At 39.3% G+C, this 27262-nt stretch overlaps 1 protein-coding gene across 5 annotated transcripts in view; it reads left to right on the forward strand.

Moving 5' to 3' along the window:
• MYRIP (myosin VIIA and Rab interacting protein) overlaps positions 1–27262 on the forward strand; it is a 195057-nt gene that overhangs the window by 137656 nt on the left and 30139 nt on the right. For 2 of the 5 annotated variants that reach the window (XM_053963083.1, XM_053963094.1), the window contains exons 3-10: positions 4065–4201; positions 5849–5932; positions 6544–6641; positions 6970–7050; positions 8626–8775; positions 21032–21209; positions 22066–22161; positions 25557–26206. In XM_053963083.1, the coding sequence (XP_053819058.1) occupies positions 4065–4201; positions 5849–5932; positions 6544–6641; positions 6970–7050; positions 8626–8775; positions 21032–21209; positions 22066–22161; positions 25557–26206 (1474 nt within the window). The remainder of the gene's footprint in view (positions 1–4064; positions 4202–5848; positions 5933–6543; positions 6642–6969; positions 7051–8625; positions 8776–21031; positions 21210–22065; positions 22162–25556; positions 26207–27262) is intronic. The other 3 variants (XM_053963112.1, XM_053963121.1, XM_053963102.1) reach the window with 2 other exon arrangements.

Raw genomic sequence — 27262 nt, forward strand, 5'->3', positions numbered from 1 at the left:
GGAAAAATGTTGTTATAAAACACTTCTTCATAGTCCATCTTGTATTATGAATTGAGATCAAGGTCATACATATTAAATTGGTTATTCCTTTTAGAGAAAAGTTCTTGCAGAAGCTTCATATTGCCTTTAGACCAAGTAAAACCTCTCAACTTTTTAGAAGAAAAATAATTAAAGTGGTAAATCAGTCACTAAAGAATCTCCTGTGTTTTGAGTACTGTGTGAGTGATGTCTTTTATGTGATTGTCTTCTCATCATCACTAAAAATGAGGGAGGTGGTTCATGTCCCCACTTCCCAACACAGCTGGTGTACTTTTTTTTTCCTGAAAGAAATGCTAGAACTTTACTATTTGGGTGCTTCAGGTGAGAAGTGTACTGAAAACAAATTGTAAAGATTTTAATGGGCTTATCCCTTCTCATGGTGCTGCTTGATTAAGACAAACACATTGTGATGCTAAAAAAAAAGACAAGGGCTTTATTATACTTGTTCAAGTTTTATTGTTATATCAAAAGCATCTGCCTAGCTTTCACATTTTCTAAATAGGCAGAATTTTAAAATCACACTATTTTCCTCTGCCAAAAGCACTTCAAACTGCTGATCAAATCTGTGGCAATATTATATAACATAAATATTGTCCTTAGTGCTTAAAACTATTTATCAGTAAAGACAGTCTATTTATCTAGTCTGTCTAAAGACAGACTATTTATCAATAAAACAGTCTTTGTTGCACAGATAGAGCAAAAAATGGCTTCAACCAGTCCTGCTTCTTTAAAATGCAAGTCTTTAAAATATCCTTTAAGAGTGAATTTTTTATTTCACAGAGAGAACTTGCACACTTTCTGTTAAGGCTAATAAGGGAAGTGTTTCATTCCAATAATTTAATGCTGGCACTGTCATAGATTTTCATTATTCTGAATTCATGGACCGCTTTTGCAGGAAACAGCTTTAAAATATAGGTCAGCATTAAAGGATTTTGAAATGAGGTGAAAATGCTCTTATTTCTCTTTTGAGTGAGTCCTTTATTTTAGTATCTATAAGAGAAGTTCTCTCTTCTCCAAATCCTTTCTCTGTAGGAGGAATCAGCAGGGACATTGTGACTTATTTGAAAGTTAAGAGGCTGAAAAGCTTTAGGGGAGGCATTGTAATCTGTTATAAAACATGTTCAGGACCTAGGCATAGATTTGGAGCGTTGGTAACTCTCCAGCTCATAGGAGAGAAGAATGAGATGATTAGATTACTCACAAAGTGTTAATCCTGCGGCAACGAGGAAACCTAAAAAAAAAAAAAGAAATAAAAAAAATCCTTGTGTTTACACCAGATTAACTAGTACAAAGAGGCAAGCATCTCCTTTCATGGTTGTTTCGAGATGTATAATCTCTATCCTTCTGACTCTTCCTAAATTCATATGCAGAAAACATTATCATTACAAATAAAAAATCTGTTTCAGTTGCAAACCATTCTCACCTCATCAAGAAACCACTGCTCTTAGCTTTCTACTTTTATACAAGAAGTATTGATCAAACCCACAAAAAAATGACGACACAGGGAAAAACATGAGGAAGCAAGCTTGCAGTGAATCGTATCTTTTGTTTTCCCAAGCTGCCAGCTCAGCATTCATAACTGGCTATCCTAACTCACACAGAGCATTCAAAGATAGGTGACTCTTTTTTTTTTCATCTTGTCACTCTGTCTGAACATTAAGAAGTGGGTCTGCTTGGCTTCCAAGATGACAAGTTTAGCATTTTGAGCTAATGCAGCTGAGGTTACTTGGTAAACATGCTGAGGGAGTTAGTAAGGATCTTCAAAGCCCTAAAGCAATGTATTTGAGGACTCCCAGTGCTGTGAGTCCCCTAGTGGTGATGGTGCTGCAATATTTTTTCCTGGGCAGCTTGGAGAACACTGCATTTACTGGACAGAAGAGCATCCTTTCTGGTCAATACCTCCTGCTAAGCCAGTTCCAACCCAGTCATGCTGTTTTATCCTTCATAATGATTGTAACTCTGTGCTATTGACTGAAATCTTACCCTGTCAGATTCTGTAGAAACTCAGTGGACAAAAGTGAATGAAATTCAGCAAGCAGAAGACAATATTCTGATGCAGTTTACATGAGAGCAATTGTTCCCTGCCCACAAATAAGGCAGGTTCTCAAAACGCCAAAGAATTGCAGGTTTGGGAGAGAAATTTCCCTCTGTTCAGATTCATCACTGTGCCAGCAGTGAAGCTTTGGTCAGTGGGTCAGGTCTTGGACAGGCATCATAGCAGATCTCTTGGTGGCAACATTATGGGAATTCAGAAACCCTGTACTTCGCAGACAGATCAAGGCATCCTTCCCATTGTTTGTGCTTTGGATACTTGTGTTTCATCAGAGCCATTTCTGCACCACATGTAAGGATGTTTTCAAAAAAAAAAAAAAAAAAAAAAAAAAAAAAAGAAGAAGCCAAAAAAGGATTTTTGCCCTTGTCACATGTTAGTAATATTTGTAGAATGGTGAATATTGGAACTAATCAGCCTCCTGGGAACCATAGTTATGCTTGGGATATTACTGTGCAAATAGATATTAAAGGCCTAATATACTTACATTATCTGTAAACATCTCTCCTGCATCTAATTGCTGAGACAGAATGCAGAAAAAATAGACTTCTGTTCCCTTATGAGCTTTTTTCCAGTTGTCTTCTGTAGAGCAGCTAATGAAACTTTAAGGGTTCACAGTTTGAATACTATAGGCTTCAGTGATTTTTATTTTTAATTTCCCACTGCTGGTGTTTGCTACTAAGCACTTTCTGGTGATGACAGGCAAGTGGACTATATAATTATATAACGATGTTTTGCTTTTCATGAAGTGGATCTTCATTTTTATCTTAAAAAGTCTGGATTCAGACTGGAAAGATGTAGTTGAACCCCCAGGCTCAGCATGTTTGTTTGTTACTGAGAATCTCCTGAGGTTTGGTGGTGCTGATTAAGAGCTACATTTCTAGTCTGTCAGTAGGTGACAAAACAAAAATTGTTCATTGTCACTTGCTTTGCACTTTACAAAGAAAAGTTCAGAGTCCCTGAAGGAAAATGTAAAGGTGACAGAGAGTCTGTAATTTTATTTTGTTTTTCAACATGGCCCTGGGTTTAAAAAATTGAGTTAAATCATCTAAATATGTTGAAGTCTGGAAATGCTGAGAGTCTGGCCCTCCTGGTGGTGACATAATTTCTTTAGGGGTTCATATATTGACACTGGGTACTGGCATTAAGCCTTTTGTTCTCCTAAATCTGCTGTTAAGAATAAATCAGCTTTAATTTATAGGTGGAACCCTAGGATCCCCCCCAGTGACACCCTCGGTAGGAAATGTACAGGTCTGCGGTGGGTTACCCTGCAGTCACCTGAGGCTGTTTGTGCCTGGGAATGTGGCACAGGTTCTCTCCATGCACTGCTGGAGGAACAGGTGGGGCAAGTTTCCACATGCCATACTGAAAAGAATACAGAGCTCGCCAGTATCTCATGGCTTTGTAAAGTGTCTGAGCTCTGGGGACAAGTCTGTTAAGATGAATTACTGTTGCCAGTGATGCTTCCTGTGGAAAGTGAGAAAGCGAATTGTGGCTCATTCTGCTTTGAGGTCCTCTATTAGGCTTTGTCTACTCTATTGTTTTCCCCCGATAAAAGCAGTGGCATATTTTTATGTAAATGGAGGGGTTTTGTGGCACATTGATGGGCTTGTGTTCATACATTATCTGTAAATCTGTGTAAATGTAGAATATTTTTAAGCCCTGTGCTGTTCCAAGGCTTGTTTGTATTTTTTAAGGGGTTGTATTATGAACCTTATAATGTAAAAGGGGTGACCACCTCGTCTGATAGTACCAAAACCAAATAAACCCTTGAGTAATGTGAAGAAGATATTTACTTATGGCTTAACCTGTTGGGTTTTTTCCTTGTTGTAGTATACCAGACACTTGCGAAGTACAAACAATAAAGAAAGTATCCAGAAATTAATAGCTTTGTGATCTGAGGCCTAAAAGATTTTTTCCCACATTTATTTGTTATAGAATCATTCCAAATATGTAGTTTATTTTTCTGTTTTAGACTCCTAAGGACCCAGTCTCTGGATTGGTACTATAATAATGTCAAAAGCCGCTTTAAGTGTTTTGGAAGTGCCAAGGTCCTGAAGAACTTGTACAAGAAGCATAGACTGGAGAGTGGACTTTGTCCTGATGCAATAGGTAAGAACAGCTGTATTGATTTCTCATATGATTTATTCTTATCTACTTTAACACAGAAGCTGAGACAATGGAAATTCTGAGGTTATTTCAAGAGAGTTTTTTAAACACAATTTTTGTATTTGCGAAAGAAATACCTCAGTGGAGAGAGAAAAGGATGAAGCATCTGAAGAGCTGTTTAAGAATTCCAGCAATGTTTAATCTTAATTATGTCACTGATACAGAAGAACTGTCTATAAAATAAATTGCAGTTTATATTCTAGCTTGTGTCCCCAGATTTTTCACAGTTCTGAGTAGTCAAAGAATGAGAAAATAATCTTGCATTCAACATTTTACCATAGGCACATTTCTGTGATGTTTGGAGCAAAATTTGATTAACATGAGATACATTCAGTATCCAAGTTGACCAAAACTGACATTTCCTTACTTAGAGTTTTGCATGCTTTGGGATCTGAAACTGGCCACGTTTTATTTTTGTATCGATGTTTGTAAATAGATAAAAGATACTGATAAAGTATTGGCATCAACCTTTTGAGTGAAGACACAACTCACCCCTAACTGTGCTGTTCTAATGCCCCACCCCATAAGAAGAGTGATTGCAGTCAGAAAATGGGTTTGAAGAAGTGGAGCTTGGTGTCATACTGGTAACTTCAGCAAGTTACTTAGAACACAACTAGCTGAATATTTGACATTTCATTGCATTTATTTAACCAGATAATTTACTCTTGTAATTCTTTCAAAATTTGTAAAGAGACTGTAACTTTTCTGTAGTCCTTCCTTTGTCTTTTTATGAAAATATATAGAATGATAAATAGACTCTCTAATCCTGAGTGGAAATTTTAGGTATTTATTATGAAAATTGACATAAAAGCTTCTAGGGGAAAGTGACCTATTTACTAAATTGTGGTTTAATAGTGTTTTTACTTTTTGGGTACAAAATTCATATTTCATGAGAAGATTCCTTAACAACTGAGAACAAATACGTATGAGGACAAGTAAATCTTGTTTCAGTTAGGGCACAAGTGGGACAGTGGATGCTTCCGAACTTTTATATGATGTGCTGCCTTTTTTTAACCATAGTCTCAGTGAATGGGTGCTTGAATGGAAGTGTGAAGAATGCAATGATGAGTTGCACTCTTGGTGAGACCTCTCTATGGAAGGCCTTTGAGTCTAAATGTCATTGCTAACTTTCTTCTGCTATCCCTGTGACTGTTAGGTAAACCTTTTGTTCCCTTTGAAGATAAATACTAGTATAGGTGTCTGGGGTTTGCTTTATTTATACAGCATTGCCCTTTAAAGTGTAGAATCTATTTCTACGCCAAATGTCATAGTAAAATCAAATTCTCTGTACTTAACTTCTGCCATGTAAGTTTTATGCCTAGTAGCTTCTTCATCTCTTTTTTACTGTAGTAATAGTTTTTTTCCATTCAAAATGAATGAGAAGTCTTTGATATAAAAGCAGTCATATTTTGTAGAAAAGCTGCTGCAGTCATGATTTATCCAACAGCAACAGCTAGGGGAAATTTTCCAGTTGTCCCTCATTGTGCACAGTGCCACCATATCTTGAGTGGATATTCTAATCTAATAATACCTTGGTTGTTAATGGGTACTTCTTACAGTAGTAACACATGATTCTGTCTTTCTTTTTAGCAGAAGGAAGTTTGTATGAAGGAAGCTTTGAGAATGAAGGAAGCATTTGTGGCAGTGACTCTACCTTCTACCAACAGACAGAAGGTATGCTGCTAAAATCTCATTGGATGAGACAAGTAGCTCATTAGTGGACAAGTAGCTTAGAGTGCTGGAAAGTCTTGTCCACAGATCCAACAATATTTTGACTGAACCATTCAGCAAGACACTAAAAGTCTTTTGTGTACCATGCTGGGACATCTTGTTTCAGCATTACACTTACTACATGCCTATTCTAGTGTGATTTTCTTTATGTTCAGGTTTTCTTACTTCCCTCCCATTTCCTTTCCTATGCTCATATTTTTTTTTTCATTCTCTTTCTTAAATTGTGTTGTTCCTGCTTATAGGAACTGCACAAATTTTCTTTCAGTTATTTCCTCCAAACTATTTGCTACAGTCTAAACTGAGCAACATAAAAAATACCATGTTTTATTGTATCGAAGATTTACATTTAAGCAGAAACTTAGAGATTGCAACAAATTTCTCTGTCTTAAGTTTTTTTATTTTACTGTGCATATTTGTGAATTGAGGAAATAAATTTTTCATGAACAATTTTAGATTTGTATATGTGTCCAGAACATGAGTCTGAATTTTGGAGCTCATTATGCAATATGTACCTATATAGAGAACATGGTGGTTTTATCTTATTCTTCATCTAGGACACAGCATGATGGATACCCTTGCTGTGGCCTTACGTGTTGCAGAGGAAGCAGTGGAAGAAGCTATTTCTAAGGCAGAGACCTACAGTGACAGCCTGGTAACACTTTCAAAAAAAAAAGTATTAATTTAAATAAGATAATCATGTTTCTTTTAATTTGGGTAGTGGTACAAACCAAGTAGATATAAACAAAAACATGATGAGGTAGTGACTATCTCATGATATACCTAAAGAGTTGGGCATGGGTTTTATGAACTGGTATCCAAGATGGACATTGCATTCCACAAGGTGACATGCACTTTAAGTGCCTGTCATTTCTTCCCACCGTGCCAATAGGGCATATTACCCATTTCCCAATCTATACACTTTCTGTGGGAAGGCTGCTTTTATGTGATTTTAGCAAATACGGATATCCGTTTTCATGCAGGACAAGCAGAATGAAGCTTGTTACTTGCAGGAGCACAAGGAGGACCTCATAGAAGAACTGGCCACAACCATTGTTCAGAAGGTATGGCATGCATTTTCCCCTTAATGTTTAATAGCCAAAACACAGTGTGTTAGAGCTCAAACACTGCTAACAACAAAAAGAATGACAGTAATGTAGAAAATGAAGTAAATGAACTATGGCAGTGTAGACTTCATCAGCTATGTCTGACAGAGATCAGTTTATACGTAAGATCAATCCAGTGCCTATACCTGATGTCCTACATGTTCAGAGCTGAGAGGTGCCACTCCCTGAGGTTTGTGATGTCCTTTCTTGGAAGGGAAGGTCCTTTCTTGATGGAATTTTACACCTGTATTTCACTTCCCCACAGACACAAAGTTTTCTAATGTCAAGAGGGATGGCTCTCGACCATATATATCACTTCCCAAAAGATATCGTTTGCCAGTGTAAAGAAGTATGACTTCTGACTATACCCTCTACTGAACCCTGCAACTGCAACATGTTCAAAGAAAACAACATCCATCATTAACACAGAATTCTCTTAATGATGTTGTGAGAGAGACACTCAAAAATCACAGGACCCTTAGCATGTTTGAATTCTATAGCTTTTAAAGTAAAGCTCATTCTTCCTGCACAGCTCATGGTTGGTGGAATGAAAGTAGAGGGCTAGTACCCCTTAAGAAAAAGTACCCATTGAGTTTGTCTGGACAGTTTGGAGTAAGGCAAAATGAGCGTGAACAGAGCACTGTTAAGGTTCTGTGGTCAGTAAAGTAACCACTCTGCTAAGTTAGTCTCCTTCCATGTGAAATAAGCTAGGTGCCACATCTTTGTATAGGCTGTGGCATTTAACAGTTTATGGATCACACACTAGAAGAGGAACATGTTGTTTATAAGGCTATCAAGAAAAGCCAGAAGAGCAGCAGCTCACTGGAAAATAATGCCTTTTTTTTTCAATGGTGATGTTAGACTATCAAGTAAGTCTGTTTATTGGGTCTTTCATAGTCCAGAGTCTCTCTCAGCCAAGCTTGAATTGCTACTGTTTTTGTCAAGAGCTGCCTAACAAGATCTTTTTGCCACAGAATAATGTTCTGTAGATATCTTACATTTAACTTGTGGAAACGAAGTGTAGCAGGGTATAATCTGTCAGTGTAAGGAGACATAAGCTCTCTCTCTCTTAAGATGGTGTAGATTTTCAAAAATAAAAATAGTGTCTAGAGACCTTAGACCTCTTTGTTCTCACTAGAATGTATCTGCATGTCATGAGAGCCTTTGAAATTCCCCTCATAACTAGTATTTTATGTTTCTTGGCAAAAGTCTTGTCTGAGAAAATACTTGACACTTAGATGCTGCTAAAGTGTTACTGTAGCAACAGGTTTCTATGTTTATGTAATTCACCTCTGGTATTCCTACAGGCACTGTTATATATTGCATCGCTGCTTATGTGCTTGCAAGCAGTAGGACTTCAGATGAGAAGTAATTGCATGAGCTGGAGCCAGAGCAAAGGGAAAGTCAAATGTTTGTCCTGGGAAGATTGCCTTAAGATGGGGTTCATTTAGATCTACCCCCTATGGCTCAGACAGTATTTCCCCAGCAGCATTGTTCTGTCCTCTCCCACCCTGTTTCTCCCCTACCCTGCAGATTATAAAGAAGCAGAAAAGCAAACCCGAGCAGGCGGAGGCCGACTTGGAATGGCCGCCATCGCGGAGCAGCGGCCTGGCATCCGGCGCTGTCTCGGATCAGAGCATGCTGACGTTCCCAGGGAGCCGCAGGGGATCCTACACCTTGTGGGTGAGTGGCACAGCACAGCTATCCTTGCTTTCTGGTGCACAAAGCCAGAAGATTGCAGTCATGGATAAGTATACTTGCTGCCTCGAATGGTATGTGGAGACTTGCAGAGAACAAGCATTAATTCTGTGTCTGGACAAACTGTCACTCAGTTGCATGCTTTCCTAACATCCCATGGGCTATGGAGGTACATCACAGACATTGTGTTGTTTTGGTGACTGTGCTGGGGAGGACTAAGTTTCTGATATGAACAGTCTCACTGCTTGATTTGAATGCTAGCAGGACTCGATGCCTCAGTGTTTATTCCTCAGAACAGTTTTTCTGCTCACTTTTTTTGTAGGTCTTTGCTGACTGTTCCCTTTGCTTTTGTATAAAGTTAGGTTTCTGTAATGTTTCTTTTTCTCCTTAGCCATCTTACAAAAAAGAGCCACCACCAGCAACAAAAAAGGAAACTCAGCTACAGAGCACCATTTATGTCTTACACTAAAGAATGTTTCCTCCTTCCACTTATTTCTCAGCACAATGTCTTTATCTCCTGCTAGAAAGCTAAAGAAAATCTGACAAGCTGCATTATTAACAGTTTTAAAAGAGCAGCAAGTAAAAAGCAGTGAAAATAAACTGTATGTAGGCTTGGACAAGCACTTTGGCAATCAGAGAGGGAAGACAGTAACAGATGAGTTAGTTCCAGTGCATTTTGACACTGTGGTTTAAGCTGCTGCTCCCAAGTGTCCTGCTACTGTTCCAGTAACCACCTCTCCCCCACTACGCAGAACCACCAGAACGGAACGTGGGCTATGTCCTAGTTCCCAGCTAAGTTTGCTCACTTACACTCCTAGTGAGAACAGATTTATGCCAGAATATTGACTGTGGGCCAGAGTTGCTGAGATACAGACTTGCATCCTAGTCTTCTAACTATTTGCAAAATGAAGGGGTACTGCCTTTAATGTCCTACTGTTAATAAGTGGTCACAAATTAGGGTGAGCACGATTTAAGTGCTTTGTTCTGTCACTCCTAGGCAAGTTGTTTGTGAAATGTAAAAGCCAGGAGAGAGAGAGTTAATTTTGTGTCTGACTCATGTGAGTGTTCTTTCTTAAGTTTAAGGACAGGACTTAGAGAAATATGCTGTTCAAATCCTCAGTCATTATACCAGAAGCCTGTTCTGCATTTGGAAAGTTAACTTTGAACTCAACACATTTTGAAATTCTCTTCTGAAGTAACAATCTAGTCCTGATTCTTTTGCTAGGGGGAGGCTCACTGGTTTGAGTAGTAATAGACTTTGTGAAAAACACTGGAGAAGCAGAAATGTCACACTAGGGTGCAAACAACTTCAAAACCTCTGTAGCCATCAGTCAGTACTAGAGATCCAGATGTGTACAGTGTTTTATAAGGACACTCTACCTCTTTGTACAGGGTCTTTTGCCACATTTTTCACCATTTGTTCCAACTGTCTTCTGAGAGTGTTTTAAGGAACACAAATGAATTTGGCCATCTGCTGTGACTTGTTTCATCTCTCCCATAAATTTAGTTTCTGCCTTTTGCTTTGCTAGGGTTATGTTATCTTATTCTTTTCTCCTTTGAAGTGTGTATATGTTTATTTTTGCTTTTCTATGAATAGAGGAGATTTTTATTAGCATGACCAGACACCCTTGTGAAGGAAGTATAGCTCCTGTCATTCCCATAGCTAAGATAGTTGCACTTAGGTTAGGCTGTTAGATAGCACAAATAAAGTCACAGAACCTGGGCCTGCTGGAAAGGCTACTGAAAGGCAATTTGTGCAGAGTGAATGTAAAACACTTACAGCCTGCTTGATTCTCATCAGCAGTGCTGAAACAACTCAAATTCCTTTTCCTGATCTTGCTTTTCACTTTCCACTTTGTTTTCATTCAGCGACAAATGGGAAGCATGCATCTGTCAGTAGATTTGCAGGACTAAACCACATCACTTTCTCTTCTGTATATTGTGTGAGAAAGTTATCTTTGCTGCCAAAATAATTGCAATTTTTTTTTCTTTCCAAAACAAAACTTACCTTCTACAGGAGCTGGCAGAGAGGCCCTATGCCCATTCCAGGCAAAGCTCCTTACTGCCTCCCAGGAACTCTAGAGTCCAAGTCTGTAACAGCAAATCTTCTTGGATTCCACTACAACAAGTGAAGTTTTCTTAGTTCCTAACTGATGACATTATGTTGACCAAAAACCCCCAAACTCTTGATTTGTGTACATGCATCCTAACATTGATCTCTGTGTGATGACTTAGGTTAGGCAGAGATCTGCCTGTAATAATAAAAACCTTTTAATATTAGTACACAACAAGGGGTCTACTGCAACAGATTTATTAGCACAGGTGTTCCTAGTGTAGCCAAGGTTTTTGTGGACAGACACAGTGGCCACAACAATCCCAAGGGAAGGAAGAAGAAAAACAAGTTGTCATTTTTTTTCCTATCAAAGCTATCCAAGGAGACTATTACTATGTCAGAGTTAGGTATGTGAACCTGTTTCCCAATAAAGGTTATTTAACCAGAACTTCCCCTGTTCAAATATTTCTTTGGTACCAGGCTAAAAAATTAGCAGAGGCAGGATAGACTAAATAGAAGGAAAGAAGAAACACAATTAACAGAAAGACAGGCATGCAGGGGAAAGGGAGGTAAGGATAGCAACTCTTAAGGCAGTCAGAATTTCATAATTTAAAACTGAAAATTTATCTTAGAGGAATTTTTTTTGTCTTCTGTGCAGAAGATAATACATGTGCTTTTGCTAGCACAACCAAACTAATGCTATATAACACAGGACAATTGCATGCTGTAACACTGGCCTTTAGAAACCATGTTTATTGTTGCATTGCTTTTTATTACCGAAGTCACTTCTTACATAGTCAGGGGGTGCTGTAATAAACCCAGATATCACCTTGTGGTTTCACCTGCCAAGCAATTTTTCTTCTTATTACAGCTATTTGTGTACAGCTCATCCATCTTAGCCAGAAACTTCCAGTGGTCTCTGGAAGTCCTGCATTACCTCCCTGCTCATCCAAAACCATTTGCTTTGAAAAAGTAATTAAATAAGTTAAAGTTCATCACTTCCCCCCTCCAAACAAAGCAATAGTATTGATTGCTTAACTGCAGCAGTATGTGTGCTAGTAGCTATAGACATTGTTTTCTCCTTTTTTTTTCCCTCTTAGATTTCTTTGAGATCCTTCTCCCAGGCTAAAAATAGTGAAACAGGGCTGAATATTTTATTTCCTCATCTCATAAAAAGAGATGGATGGCACCATCTGTTTCTCATTACCAATAAGCAAAGGCTGTGCAGTGCTGGGATAGGAGAAGTGCAGAGCAATGGGTTGATGCTTCTCTGTTCTCTCAGTCCAGTTCTCCCACCATACATCACTGCCACCCCGGTAACAAGAGAGCAAACAACCAGTTGGCAAATTGTATCCCATTTAAACATTGATGGAGTGAAGGCACCCTAGTGTGTTTTAAGTGCTGTATTAGTGGTCTTTATTTTACAGCATAAAGATTGCATATATAAACAGAAGCTCATCCATAATTTATAGTATATAAAACAGCTAGGGATATTGGGAAAAGGAGGATTTCATTAAATACACATTATGATGCACCTCAGGGGAAACAGAAATATACTGGTTAAGCTAATTTTAAGGTCCACAGTGTACTGCAAGTTGTTTATTTTTTCTTTTTCTCCATTTGGTTTGTTTTAAAGTAAAGGAAGGTTCCACAAGCTTGAGGTTTAGCACTGCCTTGGAAATCCCTGGAGGTTTTGCAGGTGCTATGTACCTTTTTAGGTTTGTCTCAAACAAAAGTGCTTGAAGGAAAACCTTTTTGAGAAGGAATCTTGTTTAGCAGTCATGCAGCACAGTGGAAGAGCGATTTCACCTGAGTGAAGCATAGCACTGTAGATACCAGCTGACATAACTTCCTACCTGTCAATGACTGCATCAGGAACATCATACTTATGTCTAATAAATAAATGTGTCATGTCAGAGGAAGATGGCACTTTTAACTTTTACACAGGAGCTGGCAGCAGAAGCATGGCCAGTATTGCTGGGACCTACTTCCAGTGAGGCAGGTGTGCATTCATCCAGAAGCCCATCAACTTGGGTTATTTACTGTATTGTTTCCTTTGAAAGAAGCCAACTGCAGCACCATCTTCTTTGTACAAAATGGGAAAGAACAGTGCATTTTGAGATGGAAAAGCACTTGGTGCTCTAAAAATAATGGGTATTTTTCATTAATATTTATTATTTGAAGATCCAACTTCCTCTAAATACTTACCAGGTTACAGATAATACTGGCATCTGCTGACTGCACAGGTGACACTGTAACATTGTAATCTCACTGCAAAAACAATCTGGATTTCAGATTAAGAAGGCTCTGTCCATGGTAATCTGATTGATTTCCCTCCTTCCAGTGCTGCAGAATGATAGGATACAACTTGTCTGTGATTCTGACTCAGCAACTAGTGCCAGACTTTTAGGCTCAGGTCACTGAATAATCAGTGCAAGGCAAACATGACAGCACTGTCCTTTTAAAGTTGTTTGTGTAGCTTGAGTTTGTAATTCTTCTTGAGATGTATCTCTAGCATAAGATTGCTGAGTTTTGGTTTCATAGTACTATCCATGCACTTGACAAACTTCCAAGATGGTATTACATGATCAAGTCCAGGCAGGCCTACATTCAGCTACATTTGCCATCAGCCAACCAAGATAGGTTTTAAGGCATGAAAGGGATTAGGAGAAAGGACAGAGAAGGGTGGTCATTTTATAATATTATTGTCCAAATAATTAAGCTCATGTGTTGTACGTTAAGCTTTATTTTATTTTAAAGATGCTATCGTAATACATTCCTGAGTTTCGCAGAATTTTGAGGTCTAACTTAAAACCTATTTTAAGGATGCTCAGAGCTAGGCTGCCTGACAAACCTTACTTTATTTTTAGGGTAAGTCAGGGTGTATATTGCCAGAGGAAGAAGTAAATAAACACAGAACACTTATGGCTTCCTCTGGTGTTGAGTAGGAGATACAGTGATTCTCTCTGATGGGCAAGTGCTGTGCTGAGCACAGCTTTGTAGATGAGGGTCAGAACAGGACATGAAAGGTTGCACAGGGAACTGAGACACCTAAAGATGGATAAAAAAATAATAGTTGTGTTTAGTGAAGAGTATTCACTTAAAAAAAAAAAAAAAAAGGTGTGTTTTTGTGTAAGACTGTAATTAGACCTGAAACATAGGTGCCAACTCACACATGCCTCCTCCCCCTTACCTCTTATAAACAAGCACTCTTCCAGAGAGGTGTGCTAGTAGCAAAGCAAAATCCTCCTGTCCTACACCAGAACCAGGGATCTGGCTATTGCTGTTCCTCTCTCTTCTGCAAGTAAAATGGCAATACTGTCACCACAGGTTACTAACTGAGCTCTCAGTGTCTTCAAACTGGGAAGTGTCTTCCCTGTTTGTTCTTAGTTTCATTTGTTTAGGTTTTTTCAGGATATGTCATACAGCATTCAAAGTGTGGGAGGAGGGAAAAAGAATGGGCTCTGGTTGAAGATGTGGGGAGCAGTAATGGCTAAATGCATAAGGATACCTTGTAAAGGCAAGTGAGGATTACAGTTGCATTGGTGTATCTGTCCTCTGTTCCACAAACTTCAGTAGACTTGTTTACATAAATTCATTATATAGATCAAACTAGTATTTTATGCTCCTAGCACTTCCCTAAATTGTTAACTTCAGAAGTACAATAAAGGGATGTTTATACTCATATTCTGGGACCAATATGAAATATCCATTATTACTAGCTTACAAATTCCTTGCAAACAAAGCAGTAGCACTTTCACATGTGGGGCCAGCTTTTTTTTCCCATTTTTACACTATAGGTGATGTTGTGGAGATAGTGGCATGCTCACCAGCAATGGGTTTGTTGAGGAATAACCTCTTGTCTCTCTCCCTTACAACCCTCCTTTCCATCTTGTTAATCAAAGTTAGCTAATCCGAACTGAACCAAAATAAATATGCACCCAAGTGTGGCTCTACATCTTACTACACAGCTGTGCAGTTCATCCTGCTGACAGACCCATTCCTGATAAGCTAATAATTATTTTTGTAGTCTTTTTAAAGGAACAGTGTTTTTAAGGGAATCAGATGTCTAAGAGGCCAGTAGAAGGATGGAAACAATCAATTGCAGCCAGGATATTTCTGTCACTAGTGAACAAAAAGCCAGCTTGGGCAGATCATTGAAGGACGTATGTTCTAAGGCTTTTGCAGGAGAGGGACCAGTCATCTTTGCTTTCTCCCAGCCTGCTGTTCAAAGGTTTGCCCTGATAGCTGGGATATCCACAAGGGGTGGTTAGGAGGGAAAAAATCTTCTATTCATCTGCCTGTTCTTGTCCTCTTTTAGAAGGTTGTTAACAGATCCTTTGCCACATACAAGATTAACTAAGGAACAGATGCTCGAAACCCTTGGTATTTTACTCCCACTGCTAGATATCTGGACTGCATACATTTGAGCAGAGCAAAAATCACTTCCAGGATAAATAGGCTGTGGCAGAGTGGCATCATTTGCAAGCTCATACTGTCTCCTTCCTGGTGTGGGAGTTTTCTTACCAAAGGATGTATAAGCTGTTAATGCCTAGGGTTTGCTACTGTATTTGCTACCAAACCTACTGGTTCTGTTTGTGCATTGATTACATTCACAGAGCACAGCTGAGAAGGGGATTTGCTGCACCACTGGCAGGCATAGCTGCAGAACTTGCAAGGGAGGAGAGGGGATTGATAAGGTTGCATTTAAGTCATCCAAGTTTATGTGTCAGTTCTAGGTTGATTCTCTGAATAAATAAGGTAGTCCTCCAAGCCCAACTAGCATCTGCCTCTCAGATCAGAGCTTGGCCAGCACAGGATTCTTCAGCCCAAATCCAGAGGTACCTGCCCTCAGCATGGGTGTTGAGGTCTCTGTGCCTGCAGGGGGCTCCTTCTGTGGTGACCTGCAGCTGCCTTATGGCACCCGGGGTTCCCAGTCCCTCCTGGGCCTGGGAGAGTCCTTGGTCTATTCCAAATAATTGCAGAATAAATTACTCTTTCACTAGTTATACCAGACTGAAGCATAATGTCAGGGTGGAAACAAGGTGAAATAGGAGGAAAGTGCAGGGAAAAACATGCATGACCCAGTTCTAAAGTCCCATCAGATGCTTTTGGGACCTATTTTGAATTACCATTTTGGCTTTTATTTAGGAGAAAGAGGAATTCTTTTTCATCTCTTGGTGAAAACCCAAACTTTTTAATTTTTTATTACAAAATCTTCATGTTGTCTCTAAAAAATATGCATACATATAAGGCAGTTGTTCAAGGTGAAGAATCTATAGATTATCAACATTAGACTCAATATTTTTTATAATGGTTTATAAAGTTGTTCTTGCTTTTGGTCATGTGTTTTGCTTTTATATATTCGGTGTTCAGAAGAGTGAGCTCGTAAATTGTTACTGATAGAAAATGGAATATTTATATTTATTAAGTAACGGAAGATGAGATTACTTTTTATTCACTCCTTCCTTCTTTAATATTCAGAAACCACTTTGTCTTTTTGTCTTTTTTAAAATTTTTTTATTGAAGGCCATCAATGAGTAAGATGATTCCTTTTAATTCTAGTTCAGTGGAAAATGAAGGCTGAGTTCTCTCCATCCAGATGTTACAAACTGTGCAACAGAAATCCCTGAAGAGGGATTTTTTAAAAAATGATAATAATGTGTCTGTAATTGAAACAAACATGTCACAGGAGATGCCACTAGGCAGGATTTGGCAGGGAACTCATCTAACTCAGGTGTCTAGAAATGTCTGCTAATACCCCAGCTGTATTTTGTGAGCTGTGCTGCACTGCCCAGCACTCCAGCATGCAGCACCTGCCTTTGTGGGGTGTGTGCAGAGCACAGCAAATGATTTGCGGGGCTGCAGTGCCATCTGCTGATGCGCCAATTTGCTGCAGAAACCAGCAGTGTCTGACTACAAACTTACAGGGCAGCCTTGTCATTTATAACGCATAAATACACCTAAAATAGCACTTGGCAGATGGGTTGGGGTTATTGTTTGCTGAGGAAGCAGAACTTCTGGCTAGGAAATAAACCAAGTATCTTTACCTCCTTTCTTGACATCTCATGTCTTTCTAAATCAAAACCAAAGTTCCTACATTCCTGCCGTATTCTGAAAACTGTATCTAGACTCCTGTATTTTTTTGGACACTATTGGTTCTTCTGCTCTGAGATCTTGATGCAGTCCAAGCATGTAGGCAGTTGATAAAGCTTGAGGGACATGGTTCCTTCATTTGGTCAGTAAAAATCCCTTGTTCCAAAGCAAAGTGATCCAAGAGCCTATCAGGGTAGCCAGCCCTACCTCCAGTACCTCTGTGTATCCATTCACAGGGAAACCACATGGAGCATCAGCCTGCTGGCAGGCTTTTCAAGCCTGTCCCCTTATTTTCAGTGTTTTGCTTCCTAAACAAATGTCCCCAAGGGAATGACATCCCCTATGGCTCTACAGATGAGCTGTTACCTGTGAAGAAGAGAGGCACTGATGCAGCACAGTAATGTGTGCTTCTGCTGCCTGCACAGTTCAGTGCAGCAGTCAAGTCGGCCCACAGGGAAGGACATATTCCATGCTGCAGCTGTAGGGCTGGGGAGTTAGTGGTGCTGGCTGAGTTTAAGTTGATGCAAGTGTGCCAGCCAGGATGAGGGTTTTTGCTGTGCTGCCTCACACCAAATAACTAACTTTCTAGTTTGCTCTTTATTTGCAAAAACAACGAAAGGAGGTCTTGAGGTCGTTTGCATTTCAGATAGAGTCATGAGTTGGGCTGCTAATTGATTGGAGATAAACTTGTACACAAACATTTGCTTTTGTGCTCTGAAAAATGCAGTCAATTTAGACTGGTTTGTTCTCATGCCAGGATGTGCTTCTGTCCTGTTCCTACACCAAGCTTGGCTATTGACACTCCTTTTTTGTGTCATTATCAGTGCTACCAGTGATTTGAACTACTCAGGGATGAATCTTTATGCTTTCTTTCCGCCCCTGCTTGTCTGAGTAAAACACAGTTCTATTATCTCTCCCGCCATCCCTATCTAAAACTAACTTTCAGAACAAAAAATAACCCAATCCTCTACTTTTATATATTCTTCTGAATTGGAGCTTATTAGAACATTGGTACTTCTTAATCATTTCAATCTCTCCAGATACAGAGACCTGAAAATGTAGTATTGAAGAGTGCAAGTTCAACAGCATCTTCCTTTTTCAGGATCTAAATGTCAGTGTGCAGCCAAGCTATTTTGTCATGCCATTACTTTTCTATCTTTGAGCCTTCTGTGACAGTGAGCCATCCTCAGTGAGAAGAGGTGGTACTTCTAGCAGAGCAGTCCAAGATAGATTTTATCAAAAATTCACACAAAATGTTGAAAAATAATGAGGATGGCCTCAAGCCAAGCTTTGGAGGCACCACAAGCTTTACCCCTTGCTGTATTTCAACTGGATTTCCTGGGAAGATTTCTTAGCAGTAGTTCCTACCTAATACCAATTTCCTGCTCCACAGAGACCTTGCAAAAACTGTGAAGAGCAGTCTTCCTCTGATCTGACCCAGAAGTTTTAGCACACAACTTTTAAAAATCAGCTTTTTGCTAGATAAGCTTGTTTGGTTGAGCTTATTTCACATCCTAGATTACTGCGCCACATGAGACTGCGTCCACTTTCTTTTCTGTGCTTCCCTGTTTTTCAGCTCCTTTCATCCTTCAGGCTGTTCATCTCCTTTTTAAATCCTTCAAGCTGTTGTGTCTCACCTAGTCCTTCTGAAAACTTACCTGCCCTACAGTGTGAATGCACGTGAGCTGGCTTTAAATTGCTCGGGCACTGCTGGCCACAGCTTTGCTGCCAAAGCATCAGCCTGGGGGCAGGAGTGCTCAGCTCCTTCAGGAGGTTTTGCGGCCCCTGCCAAGTTCTGCCTTGTCAAGGTTAAGCTGCTGGCAGGTCTTAGGTGAGTTGAGAGCAAAGAGCAGATGCTGCCATCACTGTGATGGCATCCCTTTGCTGTGATGTTTGTGAAATGGTGAGAAGGCACACAAGAAGCTGTCATTTGAGCAAAACAGGAAAGCTGTCAAACATAAAGATAGCTTTTGTTATCAGAGTCTCAGTTATCCTTTACAGACTACTTAAGTTCTTCCTGGTATTCTTCTTCTTAAAGATCTAGTTCTTCAAGTAATAAGGGAAAATAGATACTACTAAATGTACTGCAGGCTATTCCTTCTTCTGGGTCTTCAGCATCTCTTATCTCTCATGTTTGCTATATGTACATGGAAAAAGAATGTGCCCTAAGAGAATATTTGTGGACAGCCACAACAACTTGCTGCTTCCAGTATATAACAATTTTAACACAAATATTTCAAAAGATGTGGCAGACACCAGACCTAATTTATTGAAAGCATGACAAGTTTGGTAGTTCTAGCATTACAATGAATGAAGTGAACCACAGAACAGTTAAAACTCAGAAAATCTGTGGCAGAATTGTTTATATTGTCCACATCTTCTGCCAGTATGAAATCAAAAGTTCATGAGCAAATTTCCTATAGTGAAACAATTTATGTATCTGTATGCATTGCATTAAATTGTTTCATGGTTAAGAAGGATTCAGATGATCTTGATCAGTGAAAGACCTAGTTCAAGGTTTGGAACACACTAAATACACATTTGAATAGGGCTGACTTGTAAAAGTGATGCATCTGAAAGATTCCCTATAGTAAAATTACTTTAAACTTGTTGTGAATAATTTATATCACTAAATTTGAAAGAGACACTCCGATGCATCATATTAGGACCTGTGTCTTTGTATGGACAAGACTAACAAAGTTGTGCATTCATTGTAGTTATAGAAAATATAAAAATATCTAGTGCAATAATTCTGGCTTTTCTTCATCAGTTCAGAAGCCAAACTAAACCCTTGTGCTTAATTGTGTTTCCTTTTACTGCTGAGCCAAGGATACAGGAAGATTTGCAGTTAATTAAATCTTCTGGCATGGTACATGGATCCCACAGCGGAGCATTTCACATGAGAGGAGGTGCAGCCAGAAAGTGGTATAAGTGTGGCTTTCGAGCCAGCAGGACTCCCAGCAATGCTTATGCTATCCTGTGAATTTAAGGGACTTGAAAGTAGCTGAAAAGTCAAGTTCTCCTTTACCTCACTAGCACCAGTGCAAAGCAGACTTCTGATACAGGCAAAGACTGGCCCTTTTGAAAGTAACAGATTTAGTTCATTATTTGTAATTTGAATATGACTAAAAATGTACAAAGATTTGAGAGTGCCAACTTCGCCTGTACAAAGCAGCGAAGCCACTTGAAAACCTGGCATTTACAGTCTTCCACTGTCTCTGCTGGGAAGGCAGCTTGACTCGAGCTCTGAAAATCTTGTTTCTACAACTACGTATGTGATTTGATATGTGAGTGTGAGTTCTACTGAAATCAACAGGATACTGACAGGACTCAAAGCTTTTTAAAATGGGCCAAACTTCAATGTGTCTTCTGTAACTGACTGACTTTTCTGTGCCTAGGTCAAAACTAAAATGTCTGATCCATGTGGAACCAAATGGCAAGTCCTTCCCCCTCAGTAACAGTCAGGCTGATTAACAATTACAACAGTATTTTACCTTATTATGCCTTGAAATGTGACCCTCATAGAACTAAAATAGATGTGCAAGTGTAGGCTAAGTTGAGTTCATTAGTAAGAGAGCATAAAACTGCTCAGCATATTGGGTGTTATGTATGTATGTCCTAGCAAACAGAATTTTGCATTAAAATCAGTTGAGTTGCATGTGTGTTTCTGGGAAACAGGCTGTTTGTTTGCTTTTTTTTTCAATTTTTAACTTCTGCAAATTGTTACACCAGATGGCCTGTTGAGCCAACAATAGAATATCATGTCTCACCACAATGGGATCCCTTTCTGGCTAACTTGAGTCAAAGCACTTCGATATCAGTCCTCACCAAGCACATTCCAACAACTTCACCTTAATTATTTCTCTCCATCTGGTCCATGGTAGTATAAACAACTTCCTGCCTCTTTGCATAGCATCAGAAATGCACATAAATAAGCAATCTAACGCTGAATTCTTTTGAATACATTAAATCCTATTTGTGATGTTAGCAGATCACACACTTGCATGGGTAACTGAATACTAATTATGGTAAAGAGTTAACAATTAACTTATTCTGTTTTTAAATTTCACTCTCTGATTTTTAATCCCACAGAGGTCTCAGTCTGCATTCTCCCTGGCTAGTGAAGATATGGCCAGTAAAGGACAAGACCCTGCATCATCTGTGGCTGAGGCTCTTGGGAGGCAGCAAAAGGGACAGTCCAAGAAGCAGAAGGAACGCAAGCTCTCTGCTTTACCCAGCTGGAAGAGTGTAGACAGGCTAAATGAAACAAGTAAATATTTCTAGTACGAATAAGATTCTTTTTTTGGTTCTCACTCACATGTGGAATAAATATGACTTAAAGCAAGGACCTTCTTGAGGGCATTTCTGCTGACCTCTGTACTTTCAGAGGTCACATGTAAAATGTATATTTGATGTTGCCATGTTGAAATTTCATTGGGCTATATCATTGCTTAACTTTCTTAAAAAAATATTCAAAATTTGGGTCTCTGTGAAGTTGATTTTGGACTGCTACAAAATTTAGACATCTAGTTTGGTTACATTTCAGGGCTTCTAAGACACAAGAGTTCAAGGGCCCTTCTTTGTCACTGGTAACCTGTCCTCCAGTTGAAGGAGTTTGCAGCCCATTGTATCCCTTCCATGGCACAGGTTACATGGTGAGCCAGTCATTAAAATAATTCACATTTAGAATTCCTCCTTACAACTTTATTTTCAACCCTGATGAATTCACAAATGCAGTGCTCTGTGCAGCCCCACTCACTGGCGCTTCCAGACTAGTTTGAGGAAGCTGTATGAGTAAGAACTTCACAGACCAGCAGCTTCCCTGGATCTGACCTCTGTCATCATGCATTAGGTATAGATGGTGAGCAGCTTTCCAAGTCAGCTCCATTCCTGCCTGAATCAGCACCCTGGGATAGAATGAAATTCCCTGCTTACTTCTAGATGACATAAAGACAGGTTGTAACTGTAGAAGATATCAATGTATATTAGTATCTGAAGGAAGGCTGTCAGAGGATGGATCCAGGCTCTGCTCAGTGGTGCCAAGCAATAGGACAAGAAACAACAGGCAGAAACTGATGCACAGAAAGTTCCACCTGGATATGAGAAAGAACTTCTTCACTATGCAGGTGACCAAGCACTGGAACAGGTTGCCCAGAGATGCTGTGGAGTCACCTTCACTGAAGATATTCAAGAACCTGGATGCAATCCTGTGCCATGTGCAGGTTGGTTGGACCAGCTGACCCACTGTGGTCCCTTCCAACCTAACCCTTTCTGTGCTTCTGCAGTTGTGGCTCCTGCTCTTGGGGTGGTCCCATTTACATTGCCTCTCTTGTTCTGGCTGAAGCATTTGTGAGGCCACAAGAGTGTAGCACTAGGCAACTTCCTCACCATTGAGATGGTTAGTTCTTACCCCTGCAGCTGCACAGGAGCTGAACTCATTGCAGCAGCATTCCCTGGCTCCAAGTGTTGTTGTCCCATGGCAGAAGATGTCTGTTCTTGCTTCTTCTCTTGTAGCAGCTGTAGAACCCTTCTGACCCCTGTAGCACACTGGTTCATGAAGCTGTACAAGCAGAAAACTTCTCTTTTGTGGGGTGAGTTCACTGGTGCTGTAACTCCCACAGCTGCCTCACCAGGCACTGGCAAGCAGAAGCAATTACAATGTGTATTTGGGTTTGGTGACAACCAGGGACCAGGGCTGCCCATGTGTACAATTTGTTTATCTGTAATGCCAGTTGATAACTGGGGAGACTGAAATTTAAACAATTTCAAAACTTCTCCTCCCCATGAAAGAAATTAATATTGAAATAGTATTTAAATCTGACCTAACCAAGTATGCATTACTCTGTGAATTTCTTAACCAACCTACTGTCGGAAGTGTTTTTCTCCTGGGCATTTTAGTGGAAGGCCTATTTTCAGTAAAGCAGTTAATTTGGTACATAAATTTAAGCACCCACTTGAATGCCATTGCATTCAACTGTTGAGCAATTTAGTATTTAACAATTGCTTAACCACAGCAGAACAACAAATTGACCCAGTTTCTTCTTGGGGGCTCTACAGAGAGGATTTGTTCTGCTTCTTTCATCTAAAAACCACATTTGTGATGAAATTGTGGTGCCTATTGAGCTAATAGTAAATACTTGACTGTGCTAATATCTGTAAATATGGTCTCACCTATGCAGTAATAAGCAGCTTTGTATTGTGATACAGAAAACAAGAGAAATCTCAACCAAGAATTTGGTGTGGTAACATCAATGGGCTTTTTAAGCATGTAGCCAAAAAGTAGTTGACAATTCATTTTGGTTACAGTTAATATTTGTTTAAATGGTGATTCAAGAGCCTTTATCAATAGTCTTACAATGAAACTTCTTAAATCTTCTTTTTTCCCTTTTCACATGGATGAATTATAGCTTATGCCCAAAGAATTGTGTGAAAAAATATTCTTTCAAGTGACTTCGTTTTGGAAAATCAGGAAGGGAGCACTTGACATTGTAGAATAAAAGTGGGATAAAGCTGAGTCAGCTTTCTGAATATAGAGGTCTCAGTTGCTTTCTACCCTGTTTGTCCTCTAAGATGTGATCAACTACTAGCCTGTCCTTTCTTCAGTTAACTGAGGTTGGCTGACTGAATCTCACATGGTGTTGTTAAATAGAATAAGGGGATATGGTTTGGGGGAGAAAAAAAGGTTTGTGGCTCCCCATTACATTTGTGTAATGTGGTGCAGCTGAATTCCTGTTGGAGATTTATATCCTGCAGAGCTGTTGGCTTTGTTTGAAGGAACGATGTTTTAAGGAAAGTTCTTTCTCTCAGGAGAACCCTATACTTCGATTAGTCAGTATAGTTAGGAAAAGTAAACAAGAAAAAGTTTCTTATGTTTGATAGCTTGTTTGGGTTTTTTTTCTCCAAAATCAGGGGTTACAATAAAGAATTATTAGTTCTCCTTACACACCTGACTTCAGCTATATCCTTGCTTGATCACTTCTTCAAGAGAACTAGTACTATTTTGATTTCCTTTTAAGCAGGATTAAGAATTGTATTTTCTCAAGTTCTTTAAATTGACTTAAAACTTAGGAAGTGAAAACAAGCCAAAAGGAGTAAAATGAGTAAGAAATGCAAGAGTTGTCATAAAACTCTCATAGCTCCTAAGTTTAATTACAATTTAATTTTTGTATTGTTTTCTGGGGGGTGTTTTGGTGGTGGTAGTGCACCTCAGACTTTGTTTTTTTAAACTAAGTACAGCTTACTGCATACTAATGTTCTTTATGAACAGCTCCAGGGAAAAAGTAATCTTCTTTTCGTCCTAGTATTTGTAACCATCTCATGCAAAATGCCTAATTATATTCTACAAAAGGCCCAGATATTACTGTGTCCATTGGAAAATAGTGATGTTCTGCTTACATTATGAGAAAACTAATGGTTTTTATTAAGTATTTCTATAGGTTTCTGGAAATCATCAATTTGAGTCCATAGGAAGAATCCTTAAGTCTGAAAAGTTCATTCAGTAGGCTGGATTACTGTGTAAATCCATGCCATTATATATTTTTCAAGTGCTGCAGAAGGCAGAATCATCACACATCCATATTTCTCATGAGGGGAATTCTCAATTCTGATTGGAAATTAAATCTAAATTTAGAAGAAATACAATTCTCAGAGTTATGAGAGTTAAGGAGCACTTTCTGAGCACATTTGTGACTTTTTTTGGTTTTTTATGTTGGAGTTGTAAAACATACTCTGGAAATGTGGAAGGATACAAGAGCAGCAGTGCTTGTGTCAGATAGAATCATCTCATATGGTATTTAGTCTGGGGTACAACAACAGCAGCCATAAGCAAGAGTCAAAGAGAGATTAGGACAAAGCAAGTATTTTTCATACTGCCTCTAAGTAGGCTTTGAACTTTTAGAACTGTCAATTTAATTACTGTCTCAGCTAGAAGTGTTTTTCTGTATTCAGTAAATTTTAGTGGATTTCTCCTTCACCTTCATAGCCATCTCTGTTTTATCAGAGATAATTTCAAGCATACAGAACAACCTTAGGCAAGGAGCTCCATAGGTCTGGCATCCCACTTCTTTCTTTTGTTTGTTCAGAACCTTGATTTCTGTAGCTTCACTTCATGCCCTGTAGTAGTTAGGTTGGAAGAGATTCCCCCATCTCTTTTAGTGTGTATTCTCTCAGTCTTCTGTCCTCCAGATGGCAGAGCTCTGGCTTACTTAATCATTCCTTGAAGGGACACCACTTCAGAACCTGGTACAACCTCTGTTGCTCTTCTATGATTCTTTTTCCATCTTTCCTTTTCAGTGTGGGGGACCAGAATTGCACACAGAATCAAAGACATTTGCAAAACTCAGGATTTATACATGCCTGCGTGCTTATGTTCCATCAGTCTTTCCTAATCGTTCTTTTAGAAAAAAACTTTGGTCCAAGTACTCTCCCATTTTAGTCATCACCATGACTTAAAGCAGTGGCTTCAAAGTAGTAGGGCAGCTTGGCTCTCAACACAAAAGAGTTCATGTGGCAGCAGCACTTGCATTTGTTTGTTGGTTTTGTTGAAACTTTCAGTCTGTGGCAAGTAAAAGCGGCCATTCACAGTGTGATCAGAGTTGTTCTTGTTTCCTTTTCATAGGTCCACCTTCTGTTTTCCAAAGCACTGATGGAAACTGGGTGGCTTTGCAGAACGTCACTCTGCCTCGTCCTCGAATGCTCGCCAAACCAAAGAGTCAGGTGTTCAAAGCTTTGGAGAGCGAGTCCAGCATTGTGTCTGCCTATGACGAGATGGGCTCGGACAGCGAGGATGACTATGACTGGAACGTGGCCTTGAACAAGCTGCGGCGGAGACCCCGACAATTGCCAGATGACTTCTATTACTCCAATTCCCAGTATGGCACTGAGTGGGTTTATGGCAACGATCAGTACCAGGCAGTGACCTCCCCCTCCTCTGGGTTATACACTAACACTGAGACACTGTTCTCCGATTCAGAAACATCTTCAGTAAACTCTTCACAGGAAGCTAAAGGACCTAACAAACTTCTCTGGTTGCAAAGCAGAACTCAAAGTGATATGCCCAGAATGGAAAAGAAGCACTTCCATGGAGAATTAGATGTAAATTTTAATCCGCAGGCAACTAGCTTGGAGTATTCAGACAGCAGTGAGACTGAAGGAGTCCATTATGATTTAGAAAAGAGATCAAGAAGGTGGAAGAAGAACAAAGCCATCTCTGAAGACTTATGTGAAGAAAAGAATCAGGCAAAAGCCAACAAGATGAATTTAAGTCAGGTAATTGTGTCTGAGCTTACCAAATGCATTCTCAAGAAGAGTTGGGCAAAACCAATTAAGCTACACTGGCAATATCATGTGAATCATGAGTGGGAGGTGGGGTGTTTTTGCAAGCTTTATCTTCCTTATGTCTCCTAAATAAGAAGAAAAAGTAGGGTGTTAGATAGGCTTTACCTTTTTCTCAAATAGGCCCCTTTCATCCAATCAAAGACATTGTTAAAGTTGTAAAATACAGTGCTCTTAAGAAAAAAACCCTCAGGATTTGTCAACAGCTGAGAAATGTTAATTAATTACTTGCTTTGTTGTGCTGTATTTTTTTTTTTTTTTTGCTTCTGTTTTCTTGGTATAAGAAATAACTCATATGCCTGGGAATCTGCTTTGCAGTGTCTACAAATATTTTGGTAAGGGATAAAGCTAATGAGCAACAGAAGTTCAAAAAGGGCTTTTTGTGAAATCCAGTCCAAGTGATATCTGCTTTTAATTGGTCATCTTAAGATGAGTTCTGATGTGTTAGAGTGAGTGTTTGTAAACTACTTCCATTTAAATAATTTGTTAATTCATTAAGAAAACAAACAAAACCCAAACAAACAAACAAAAACCCCAGACTGTAGTATCTCAAACTTGGTAAAGCTGTTCATACAGCTTGAATACAGGAAACATTTCTTTTAAATTACAGGTGTTAAATTACAAAGCCAAGAAGTCTCCTCTAGTTTGACCAGATCTAGGACTGATATTAAGGGATCCACTTGTCCCCGAGAATTTTGTTAGCAGTGCAAGCACACAAACTCAGGAGAATTTTGACCCCTTGTCCAGTTCCATTTCCCACATCCTACCCCCCTTAAATCCTGAAGCTGTATCATTGCTGCAGCAGAGTAATAATAAGCCTGAAGCAAGGAGCTGAGGGCTTTCTTCTCCCTGTGTCTCTGATTACAAGCAGCCTGATTCAGTCTTAAAGGTATCTGACCAAATTTAGGATGCCTCGAATAGTTTTTCTTTCCTGATGCTACTAGCCTGTATTTCCTATAGAAAAACATCAGTACAGCTGATTGCAAGTCA

The sequence above is a fragment of the Vidua chalybeata genome, chromosome 1 (assembly GCF_026979565.1).
Source record: "Vidua chalybeata isolate OUT-0048 chromosome 1, bVidCha1 merged haplotype, whole genome shotgun sequence".
Taxonomy (NCBI): domain Eukaryota; kingdom Metazoa; phylum Chordata; class Aves; order Passeriformes; family Viduidae; genus Vidua; species Vidua chalybeata.